General features: G+C 36.4%; 1 protein-coding gene across 5 annotated transcripts in view; it reads left to right on the top strand.

Moving 5' to 3' along the window:
• EXOC4 (exocyst complex component 4) overlaps positions 1 to 12,224 on the top strand; it is a 702,098-nt gene that overhangs the window by 71,281 nt on the left and 618,593 nt on the right. For all 5 annotated transcript variants that reach the window (XR_836802.3, XM_064487345.1, XM_010975676.3 and 2 more), the window contains one exon: positions 7,083 to 7,326. Coding sequence is in view for 4 of the 5 variants with exons in the window: in XM_064487345.1 (XP_064343415.1) it covers positions 7,083 to 7,326 (244 nt within the window). In the remaining variant the exon portion in view is untranslated. The remainder of the gene's footprint in view (positions 1 to 7,082; positions 7,327 to 12,224) is intronic.

Genomic DNA, 12,224 nt, shown 5'->3' with positions numbered 1-12,224 from the left:
TCTTTTGTCTTTGTTCTGTTTTTTTGAATATTTTCTAGCTTTATTGCATTGAATTCAGTGTGTTGCTTATAATAATTTTTCTTTATAGAACTCACTGACATTTCTTTGTGACTTAATATATGATCAATTTTTTTGAATGTACCAGGGGTGCTTGAGATGATGATGCATTTTCTGTTATCATATGGAGGGTTTGATACGTATTCATGAGAGCCACCTTAATTATGTTGTTTAATTACGTTGTTTAGGTTTTCTATCTCCATTCTTATTTTTAGTGTGTTTTTCTTCTATGTCTCTTTGTATCACCTGAAGTTGTTATTTACCAATGGTGGTTGCTATTTTATTTGGTGTATGAATATATAGTCATAAGTGTTGTAGTTTCATCATGAATTGTGCCTTTTGGCATTAAAAGTGTCCTTAATTGTCATGGGTAATGTTTTTTGACTGGCATGCGTTTGTTGATCTTATATTTTTAGCCCCACTAAATTGGCTTCGGTACATGTATAGCGTATATAGTTAGGCCTTGTTTTGGTTTTGTAAGCCAAATTGAAAACCCTTTTTTTAATAGATGAGTTGAATCCATTGATATGTATTGATATGACTGATAACACTTTTTCTCAACTACTATCATAGTATTTTATAAATATGTGTATTATGTTATGTATGCTATGTCTTTCTCTCTGAGATACGTGTTCTTTGCTCTTGAACTTAAGCAGAATTTTTTGGTTGTTTAGGAAGTTTTTCCCTTAGTAGTTGTCTTTTAATGTATGCCTTTAAAGAATGCTCCTAGCCCCCTTTTTTCTTAAACCTTTACTTTCAGATTTCTGTTTTTATTGGTATCTTTTATATCTCATCTATTGCCCACAGGCTTTTTGCTGAAATTTCCTAGTTGTCTTTCAGTTGGATGAAGTTCATCATCTAAAAAAATCCCTCAAGAAGGGCTCATGGGTGCAGGGTTCCTTCATTTGAAAACTACCCCCCCCCCCCACTTTCCTATGGCCTTGATACTTACAACTTGAGGGGATATAGAGTCCTTGGTTTACACTTTCAATTATTGAATTTTTAAAAAAAATGTGATTTCATTGTTGTCTTCCTTTGTGTGCTGAATGAACATTTTTTTTTAAATTTTTTGGTTTTTTTTTTGGAGGCACTGGGAATTGAACCCAGGACCTCATGCATGCTAAACACATGCTCTACCACTGAGCTATACTCACCTCCCTGCTTTATGAAAATTCTGATGCCTAATTTTTTTTTTCCTTTGTAAGTTACTTAATGCTGTAGGCCTTGAGGATTTTTTAATCTTGGGAGTTTGGTAGTTTTAGTAGGCTGTGTCTTGGAGTTGATTTTTGGGAGTTCATTTTCCAAGATAATCAGTCAGCTGTTGTTTTATTATGTGCATTCACAATTAAAAAAATTTTTTTTGTTAAGTTTTCTTGGTTTACAATTTTAAGTGTTCTATTGTTTGCTTTTCTTCTTTATCACTTATTTTTTTCTTTGCCTGTCTTCCATTTCCACTACTTTCTCTTTTATCTTTTCATTTATTTTTAAAATCTGCCTTTTATTCTGTTTTGGTTTTCTGTATTTTCTCAATATCCTTTATACTACACTCATTTGAGTCTCTTTTCCCTTGGGTATTTTGTAATTTATCTTCATATCTGAGAAAATTTTCTTTTTCTTCCATCTCTTTTCACACTTTGCTTTTGATTGTCCATGTCTGTTTCTAGTTTTTGAGTTTCTGATTCAAGGTGACTTTCTATATCCCCAAATTCTTGTTAGAGTATATGAATTCCACCTGGAGTGTTGTCTTCTGGTTTTCTTGTGCTTCATGGTTGTTTTATTGGAGGGAACTTTCCTCCATCGATGTGCATTGGGTTTTTTTGTAATACTCTCATATGAATCTGTTCATTCTTTTTGTTTATTTTTATGATACCGAGGTGTTTTTTAGGATTCCTAGCTCATTGGCTCCCTCTTCTGTCATTATAGCAAACTCCAGACACTTCAGTGGACTTTTTATTTGTTTTGGTGGTGGGGGAAACTTGTTTGTTCTCTGATTTTGGATCTCTTGTCTTGTACGGTCCTGAATTTTCTCTTTTTGCTTCTTTCTCTCTTCACCATCCAGTAGCAAAAATGCATTTTTCTCTTCCTTTTTCTCTTTTTTTTCTCCTTCAGAGGCTATGTGTTTCAAACACTGCTCTTTCAAATTGTGTCTGCCTTTAAGTCCCTTCCCCATAGTTTATGCTCTTATCTGCTTGGATCTTTGTTATATTTTTAGTAGCCTCCTCTCCATTGGTTGCTATTCCTTGACCTACAAAGGTACATCTTCCTTCCTCTAGGTGAGATAATGCACATCAATTGTTGTCCCAAAGAAAGTTGATTCAACACAGATGTTAGTTTTGTTTTTATCCTAATAGAGGATTCCACTCTACCTTCTCCCCAAACAAACACACCATCATTTCCCCCTTAGCCCACTTTCGCTATGGAGGGGCCAGTGCATATTCATTGTGTTTTCAAAAATCACTTCAGTGGGGGGGGTTCATCTCCACCTCTAGTTGAAACTATCCCCGTGCTGAGGCTGTAAAATCTCTTAGCTCCATGTAAATGATCTCCCCAAATAGCAGTTGGCAATAGCTTTTGGCAGCCTCCTTTCAGGAATGGGGTGTTATATTGTCTGTAGCTTTCTTTAAAGTAATTTAATCTGCACCTTAGGGGTGCTTAGTTAACATTTTTGAAATACCTTAATCAGGAACGCACAATGTAGGGGTAGTTAGTTAACATTTGAAAGACCCTGATCAAGATTCTATACTCCAGAGGCAACCAGTAAGTCAGATACTGCTTTCTCAATCTGCACCAGTGGGCGCGTTAATTAGAATAAAAGATGTTGGAAGTAATTTTTCATTGGTGAACCGAGCGGTATTTAAGATCAGTAGTTGACCAGGTACCTCCACTGGGATGTGAATGGAGGATAAGGCTTTGATAAGGCTAGTAGCCTACCAGGGTAGCCCTAGGGCTTGGTTTGGTCCTGTGCTTGCCGCCCTTAATGGTCAGCTCACCTGGCCAGTAGAGCATATTAAGTCTCGGTAACCCTCCATGGGCCAAATCCTACCTGCATTTGCCTGTTTCTCCCTCCACAGCTCATAGGACTCACACTCTGACCTGAGTTGTTTGTATTTCTTGACTACCGAGATGTTACTCTCAATTTTGAGCCAACTATTTCTTTTTAATATCTTAATTTATATCTTATGTATAAGTGTGTTTTGAGCAGATTGGAAATCTCAAGTATGAATTTAGAGTGCCATTTTGATCAGAAGCCCAAGAATTATTGCTAAGTGGTAACTTTCTTGTTATTTTCTAGTTGAGAATATTATCAGTGTTCTGAGACCAGGCTCCCATCTGCAGGGGCGGCAGCATTGTGGTTGTGTAAATTCTCTTGATACTTTGTGGTCTAATTAGGCTTAGTCGTTTTTTGAAGGCTGCTTTTTATATTGAATGTGTTCAATAGTAGCAGACATTTCTCCTCTTATAATAGGGCTAATGTTCTTGAATACAACATGTGAGTTAAGTTCTGTAGGTTGAAATCATATTTATGAACTTCACATAACTTAGGTACCATGCATAGTGTCAGGAGAGACAGCTCCAGGAGTTTCTGTAGTAAATACTAATATCTCTTACACCTTAGTTAACATGTATAAATATAAATGATAAATGAAATAATATAACACATTCAATAAGAAGTAAAAGTGTGTTACCAGGACCCTTATCTTCTGCAGCATGATGATGTGTGTAGGGTGTGATGTGTGTTACTGATCTGGTCTTACCAAACATCCTGAGGTTGAGAGCAGCCGTGGACTGCTCTAGTTTGCTTTCTGTACTCACTAGGAAACAAAAAAGTAGTTGACTTTTAAAAGCTATTTAGCTGCATAAGTGGATTAGTCACCTCAGCTTATTTGTTATTTTTTAAGTGGGCTCCTATAATATAGGTATATATAATTAGCGATAGGCCTTGTAGCCAGAGATATCTTAAGTTGAACTGTAGTTAATAGAATCATGGAATTAGGGAGCTTGAAAAGACCTGAGATACCATCTGGTTAATCCTTTCATGACGGCCAGAGTGTCCTAGTTAAAATCTCCTTCCATGATTCCACAAGGACACGATTTCCAGCCACTTAGGCATATATACCTATATATCTGTATCTGTCTGTCTCGTGTCTGTTTATCCATCTTTCTAGGCGTGTGTGTGTGTGTAAATAAGAAACAACTGGGGCCAGTAGGATTTTAGTAGAAATAATTTGTTAAAGAATATGAAAGTCTTTTTTTTAACTTTGACTTGTATTAGGTAGAATTGTTACAATTTGACTGCATGTATATAATATATTGCATGTAAATACATAGACACAATATACTGCACGTATTTTTAAAAATTTACTTATATGTACTGTTCATTGTTTCTAAGAACATTTAGAGCTTTAGCTTTTTGAACTTACATAGTTATCAAAGGAATAAAGCCAACTACTGAATAAGAATTCATTCAAAAAAATATAAAAACCCACTGTTAACAGCAACATTATTTATAATTGCCAAGATAAGAACATGAAAGTCTTTTAATAGCACTGTCCTATCAGTGAAAATCTTCAAAACCAGATTCCAGAAATCCTCACTTGATAAGGTCCTCAGATAAAAAAAAAAACACATCTAGGAGAATTGGGAAAGGGGGTAAAGTATTTCTAATTTTTAAGTATTCTAAAACCTGCACATTGAGTAGATACTATAGCAATAGAGAGAATGATTTGAGGTCTGTTAGTTTGGAAATAGGTATATTTTGTTTTAATGGTAGTGTGAGGCCTTAACAGAATTTCAGCTAAATTATTTTTGTACGAGGCTTTCTACTGTAAGTGCCAATAATTCTATCTGACCTTACAGAGATTTTGTGATTACTAGACTGGTCTTCATGGTTGATTATATTATTCTTTTAAATTGCCTTTTAATTTTCAGCTGATGTAAGTGAAATAGATAATGTAAATTAATTAATATTGGCTCTGCTCAATGTTTATGCTCTAGGAGATTTCAGGAGACAAACAGAAAGTTAAGGTGGTAAACAAATGTGCCATTTGGGGCTGTGGCATTTTATTATTCATACTTTGCTTATTTGCTATTTTTTAATAGGCTATCTATCATATTAGAATGCATGTAAGTAGCCATATGCCACATAATCTAGGGGCTTAATGAATTCAGCTATATTTATCTCATCACCCATCATTCTTGCAGCAGGTGGCCCTTTGCATGTGTCCTGTCTGTGACTCATATGTGCTCTTTTGTGAAGATCATTTTGTCTCAGCTGAATTTCTATTACTTTCCTTCCTGAAGCTCTGCTTATAGTTTTGCTTCATTTTCCCTGCCTGACATGCTGAATTTCGATGTCTCCCTGGCTGCTAAGTACTTTTCTTTTCCCCTGTTGGGGTTGGTTTTGCAGGATGGAGTAATTCCGTGGCTGGAGGTGTCTAGTTCTTCATGTGGAAAGCAAAACCAGTGACTAAAATGTCTGTCCTTGGAATGTCACATTTGGAAATATCGATGACTTTTTTTGATTTTCCTTTAGAATTGTCAAGTCAGTTATAGGCTTAAGACTTGATTTTACTCCCAGTTTGCTAGTATTAAAATTTATAAAACTAAATATCAAATCCTTAAATGCCCTCTTCATTGTGAAGAAAACCATATGGATTTAGTTATTCTCTGTGCTTCTCTCTCTTGTTGGGAGGCTTCAGGGGTCTAGTGAGTCTAAGAAAGACAGCAGTATTATGAATAAATATGTAGAGGACTTAATCACTTAACAACAAACTTGTGTAAGTAATTAGATCATTCATACATGTCATGTCACTAAATGAACATTAAATACTCATATGTAAGTGCATTTTATGAGTTGAGAGCAAAAAAGACATTGAGGAGAACATGTCATCTGAAGTAGTGGTTTTTAGAGACTTCACACGCTGGTTATGAAGATTTACTCCATGTGCAGGGATATTTTCATTCTTCCCTAAATAAATAAATTTCAAAACATGCTAGTGGTGCCGAACAACTCCAAGTGGGTTGGTAGTATAGTTGAGCTTGAATCTACAAAAGAAAAATGGATGCATTCTTTTAGGATACCACGTTTTAAAACCTTTCAGTTATTTTGAGGTGTGGAGGAGAGGGAAGGGTGGGCAAACTTTATGAGGGTCTGTCGTTAGGCTTGTACTCAGTCTTTGCTTTTGTCTGCCGTAATCCAGCCATTTGTAGAAGGAAAGAGTTACTTTTAGAGTTACTTTACTTTAACATCTCCCCAACTCCCTACAGGGGTTAAGAACTACTGTTAAAGGCTGTGTCTTTCATTCCCAAACCAGATGGTAGTTGAAAGATCTGCAGAGACTTTTGACATATAATACTACTCAGAAAACTTCCATGGATTAGCAAGACCTGACTTCAGTAGATAATGATGTTGTGTTAGACATATGTTTAAAGAAAAATAGAAGGTTCTTCTATGTTTATGAAATACTCTGCATTAGTCTTTTCCTCACAGTCTTGTCTCACTTGTACATATTATTTTTCCTTTCTTTTTCTTTGCTCTTTTATCATTTTTTATAATTTTAACTTATTTACCTTTTCTTTTCCACATGTATTTATTGTCTTTTCAAGCTATGTATCTCTGCTAACTAATAAACAGGAATTTGAGACTGTGGTCTGGCTCTTTAAAATTCTCTCGCAGCACCAGGTATGGCATTTTATAAACAGAAAATGCTTAATAAATATCATGAACCAGCTGACTCATTGTGGAAGTGGTTGTCTATGGAAAACTCTGGAGATTTGCTTACTTGCTTTTAATTGCTTCTACCTCTTACTAACTGATGGGTATGATTTGAGGAATGTAACTGTGTGTGTGTGTGTGATTTTTAGATAGCTACTAGGTAAATACCATTTAATCACACATTTAATTGAAAAACTTTTCTGATTCCTTTAAGAGCGTGATCTCAGTTTTTAGACCCATTCTGTGTTTGAATTTGGTAATGGAATCTCTGGCTATTTTTAATTTTCTTTCTTTTTTTTTTTTTAACCAGTGAAGGAGATAAACCTCCAGGACATCAGGGAGGATTTGGATTTGGATCCCGAGGAGAATAGCACTCTTTTTATGGGCATCCTCATCAAGGGGCTGGCCAAACTGAAGAAGATCCCAGAGACAGTGAAGGCAATCACAGAACGCTTAGAGCAGGAGCTGAAGCAAATTGTGAAGCGGTCTACAACCCAGGTGGCTGACAGTGCCTATCAGAGGGGAGAGAACCTCACGGCCGAGAACCAACCAAGGTAGGTGGGAGTGTGCTTTGTGTCTTTGATAATTGTGTTTACTGTGCCTTTTCTAGGGTAGGGGTAAGTAAATACCTTAGGTTGATAATTTCTTGAACTTGGGATACTATGGCCCATACAAACTCAGGTTGGTGAAAACCACTTGAACAGTCATAGTTCAGTTGGTTTTTGATTTAGTTGAGAAGTTTTAAAGCATATTGTCCATGCAAAAAATGTAGCAATTATTGAATATTTCTTGAGTACTACTAAATGCTGTTCAAGGCAATTTATGTGTATTATTTCTTTCTCAATATAACTTTGTGAGCTACTCATTTAGTATCCACATTTTACAGTTAAGGAAACTGGGGCTCAGAGATTGAGTAATTATCTCAAGGTCACAGAACAAGTGGCCAGTCTTGGAGTTAATGCAAGTCCATGGTCTTCCCTCTGTCCCATGCTTTCTTCTTTAATGTGTGGTGATATTTGCCAATAGGCAAATCAGTCTCAGAAATTCCTCTATCTACTTAAATCAACTAATAAGGCTTGGACTTCCTAGTTCTTGCTTCATAAGGGGAAAATCGAAATTGTATTCTGATCCTAACTCTGTCTTGACTGTCACACATGGGGAGATTACATCTGCCAAACGAGAGCTTAGGGCATGATACACTAATGTTCTCTGACGGTGGGACAAGATATTTCAAATTGAGGCTTTTGTAGAAGATCCAAGATTCACTCTACATGGGTCTCAGTTCCCTCTTTCCCCTTCACTGCTCTTTCCCCAGGGCCCTTTCTGTACATCAGATATGGGCAAGGCAGGAATTTGGCACTGGAGGGGAAAAGGCCAATGGAAACTCTAATTTTATCTGAGAACAAAGGGCAGAGTAGAACATGTCTTCTCAGGTGCTCAAATATTGTGAGTTCCTGGGAGGTGCTAGACAGTGTGTGCTAGACAGGGATCATAATTTTGTTGACATGTTAAGGAAATTTTACTGTTTGTACTTAGGGCTTTACAATTTTTTTTTTAAAAGAAGACAAGCAAATTTAAGGAGAAATAATAATAGCTTATTTAGTATGAAATTCCCCAGACTTCGATATTTTTGAAGAAATCTAATGTATTCTCTTTACATTTTCTATATTCTTCTGTTATTCTAAATAACATTGATTTTAATTACACTTAAAGATTCTTTAAAACTTAATTCCCTTGTAAACTTCATTCAGAAGTACGATTGGTGAAGAAAACATTCTCAGCCCCTCTTTTGCCATAGAATGTTTCAAAGCACATGCTTTGACGAGCATGGGTTTTGGAGTCGAGCAGACCTGCCTTTGAATTCCAGCTCTTTAATGGAGGAGAATAATACCTGTCTTACAAGCTTCCTTGTATTAGGCAAGGTCATATGGTTAGAGCTTGGTAGAGTTAGAGCCAGTGAGTACTATTACTTGCATACGTGTGTATTCGAACACATACCTAAGTTTTATTTATTTATTCTTGGTTCCTTCCTCAACTCCCCTGGTCTTTGATCACTCACATTGTGATGCAGGGAGGCTGGGAGTGGTTCTAAGTTGAACTTCGCTTTTCTTCTTTGCCTGGTGCCTGAATTTTCATGAATATCTTTTGCCCTCTTCAGAATGAACACTCCAAAATTCTGGTTTGCTATTTGCCCCGTTGCCGCAAATCCCTAGGTGAAGACACTGCACTTTCATAGGGAAATAATACGACTATAGTATATATTGGAAATAAAATGAAAAGGGCATGGATCAATAACTTTTCTGCAGATCTCATTACAGTATCCTTAAAAGCAGCATGTCTGTCTTTCATAGGATTTTGACCTCTTCCTCTTCTGTTCCCACAGCCCCTTCCCAAATTCACAAGTGGAAGTTACAGCAGTAGAAGTGGAAGTTCAGCATACTGCCCCAGGAAATAATAAATGTTTCTCTATGAGGAATGAGTCAGCAGGAGGGTTTTTTTTCCTCTTGAAGTTTTGATTTTTTGTCAGTATTTTAAAGGCTTCTGTAGGCAGGATGTATTGAACACTGGCAAGTGAACCAGATGTCTGTCTTGATTTCATGTCTATAACGTGATTCCATTTTATAAAAGGTACAGATACGAAGTTTTGGGCCCAAACTCTTTATTATGAGATAAAATAGTACAGAGAAAGCAAATATTTAGACTGAACCATTCTTTTTGAAAGCCAAAGATGAAATTCTTGGGTTGGGGTTCCAAATGACTGATAAATTTGAGCTCGTCTGTGGTGGCTGGGTGCCCACAAATGCTTTAAAACTCTTTGAGAATTAATTACCTGGGAAACTTCATTCAAGAGTGATTGCATTGTTGCTTCTAGAGATTTAGAACTGTAGGAAGGATATTGCCAGATTATCCTTGAGGCTTGAATGGTAATTTGTGTTAAACTGTACTGGGAGGTGTTGGTGACATTATTTTAAGGAGAGGTAAAGTCACATTATTTTGCATTATTATTATTATTGTTATTGTTGCTGCTGTTGTTATTATTATTATTATTAACCATTCAAAGAATCTTATGCTAAAGGTATAAGAGCCTGTTTTCTGTTAAAAAAAAAAAAAAAAAAAGTTGGAGCATGAGCAAAAAGAACCGTAAATCCTTCAAACATGATTCTCTCACTCACCCCATGAAATAACCTCTTCCAAATTGAGAGCATATAAATGCTGCTCTGAGTTAAGGTACTGGTATTGTAACTTTCCCTAAAAGTTTCATTGTTCAACATCATCTTATTAAATGCATTCTGGTTGTGATGCATTGCAGGCATATTTTCATTTGTCTTTATGTAAAGAGAGTTAATGTTGTGTGCTATTTTTCTAGAGAAGTAGAAGAAACCAGACTGGTGAATTCGGTTTCGCTTTCGCTTCCTTCAGAAGTGGAATACTTTCACAGCCAGTTTTCAAATATCACTTTGGTCACCCACTTATTTTATTTTTGACCACCTCAAACTATTTATAGGAGAAATACTTTGTCTTTCTGGTCTTTTATTGTCTCTTGTCATAAACCTCTGTTTACTATGAAAGGAAGATATTTAACTACTCTTGTGAACTTGACAAACATTAGGGTAACACTTGCTTTTTTAATCTCCTAGAACCACTTGCCACCCATAATTTCCTCAGAAAGGCAGGCAGTGTCTTCACTTTCAGACAGCTCATGTGGTCTGCAGCCTGTGCAGTGCATGACCAGTTTCTTCAGATCCTGCTGCCTGATTATTGATTCTTTCTGCAAATCTAGCTCATGAGCATTTGCCTACCAATTTTGTTTCAAAGGTGCTGGAGGAAGGGCTCTAATATTGAACAAATAAGAAAAGCAAGAGGGATACATGGAACAAAGTCTTAAAGGTGTTGCATCCTGTCACGAATATGGGAGAGAGAAGAATGTGGGAAAAGAGAAAGATTGGCATATGTGTAACAACTGTTTGACTTATTTGGAAAGTTTAAACGTGCAAGCAGACTGGGGAGGTGCTGGCGGCCTGCTGCAAGTTGGTAAAACTGTGGGTCTGGAAGAGGCAGAAGGGTTGAAGGACTGGACGCCATGGTTGCCAAGGGAGACCTTTTCCCTGTGGGAAGGAGACCATTTTGCGATGTTTCTTGATCTCTGTTATGGATGAAGGAAGATAAAGTGTCTGACATAAAAAGCAGAGAACGTTGCATATTCTGTGCTCACTGTGATAGTGAAGAAAGATTCATGGAGAACTACAGGAAGGAAATACACTTTCATGCTAAAAGTAGTTGTGTTTGGATCGTAAGATATGATAGGTTTTCTCTCCCTCTGTTTTGGAACTATTATTAAGTTGTAGTGAAAAATAATTTCATTATTTAAGAATTAATTTAAAGTATTACTCAAGTTATTTTAATCGGAAGAAATCATTAAAAATGGAAATGCTGATTGGGGGTATCAGTATGGAAAAACAGTAATACCTGTTTGCAGACCAACTGGATTATGTTCATTAGATTACTTTTAATGGTGTGTGTGTGTTTTCTGGCTACTGCTAGAATGGAAGCTTCAAGAGAAGAGAGAATTAGTTTGCCTTATTCAGCACCTTATGTCCAGAGTCCAGCACAGTGCCCACCAGACCCATAATAAATATTTGTTGAATGAAAGAATGAATTCCGCATACATTGAATATCTGCCATGGACCAGAAACTGGGCTAAAATGCCAAACAAATAAGACATGGTCCCCTTTCCTCATGGAGTTTAAAGTCTAGAGGAAAAGAGGGGCATTAATCAGAGAATGATCAGGTAACTGTGTTCTTACAACCGTGTTAAGTGCTGTAGAGGAAAGACAAAACGTGCAATGGGAGCACGTAACCATGCGGGCCCGATCTGCTCTGTGTAGGTGGGCGTTAGGGTGTGTCTTGTGCAGGTGTTTTTTAAAAATAAAATGAGGCAGCTTTTACTGCTGTTTTATATTAGTTGTAGTTAGCAAGCTCCATTAATTTGATAGCACCTATGAGTTACTCCTCTAGTTGTGCAGTTAGCATGACATTGATGTATAAGATGTGAGAAGGAAAGCCTCTCAGTTCTTGATAGGACATTTTCAGAGTTTTTGCTGATTGAATTTTGTGGTTGATTAGATTTTGATAATTATTGCCAAGTGTGCTTTTCTTAAGAAATAATACCAAGTTTTCATGTCATCAGTAATGTTTGAGGGTTCCTATATTCCCTAGTAAACAGATTGTATTATTAAACATTTTTATCTTTGTCAGTCTGGTGGGTGAAAAGTGGTATTTCCAAGATGGTTTTGATTTGTATTTTTAGAAAAAAATTTGAGGTTAAACCTATTTATGTAAAAAACAGTGTATTGTTATGCTATCTGGATTATATCTAGATACATTATTTCAAAATAATCTGGGTTGAGGGTGAGTGTAGATTCAGCTAAAATAAGATCAGTGATAAATGATG

The sequence above is a fragment of the Camelus dromedarius genome, chromosome 7, assembly GCF_036321535.1.
Source record: "Camelus dromedarius isolate mCamDro1 chromosome 7, mCamDro1.pat, whole genome shotgun sequence".
In the NCBI taxonomy this organism is placed as follows: Eukaryota; Metazoa; Chordata; class Mammalia; order Artiodactyla; family Camelidae; genus Camelus; species Camelus dromedarius.
The sequence above is the reverse complement of the archived record's forward strand: the minus strand, read 5'-3'. Positions and strand labels throughout refer to the sequence as shown.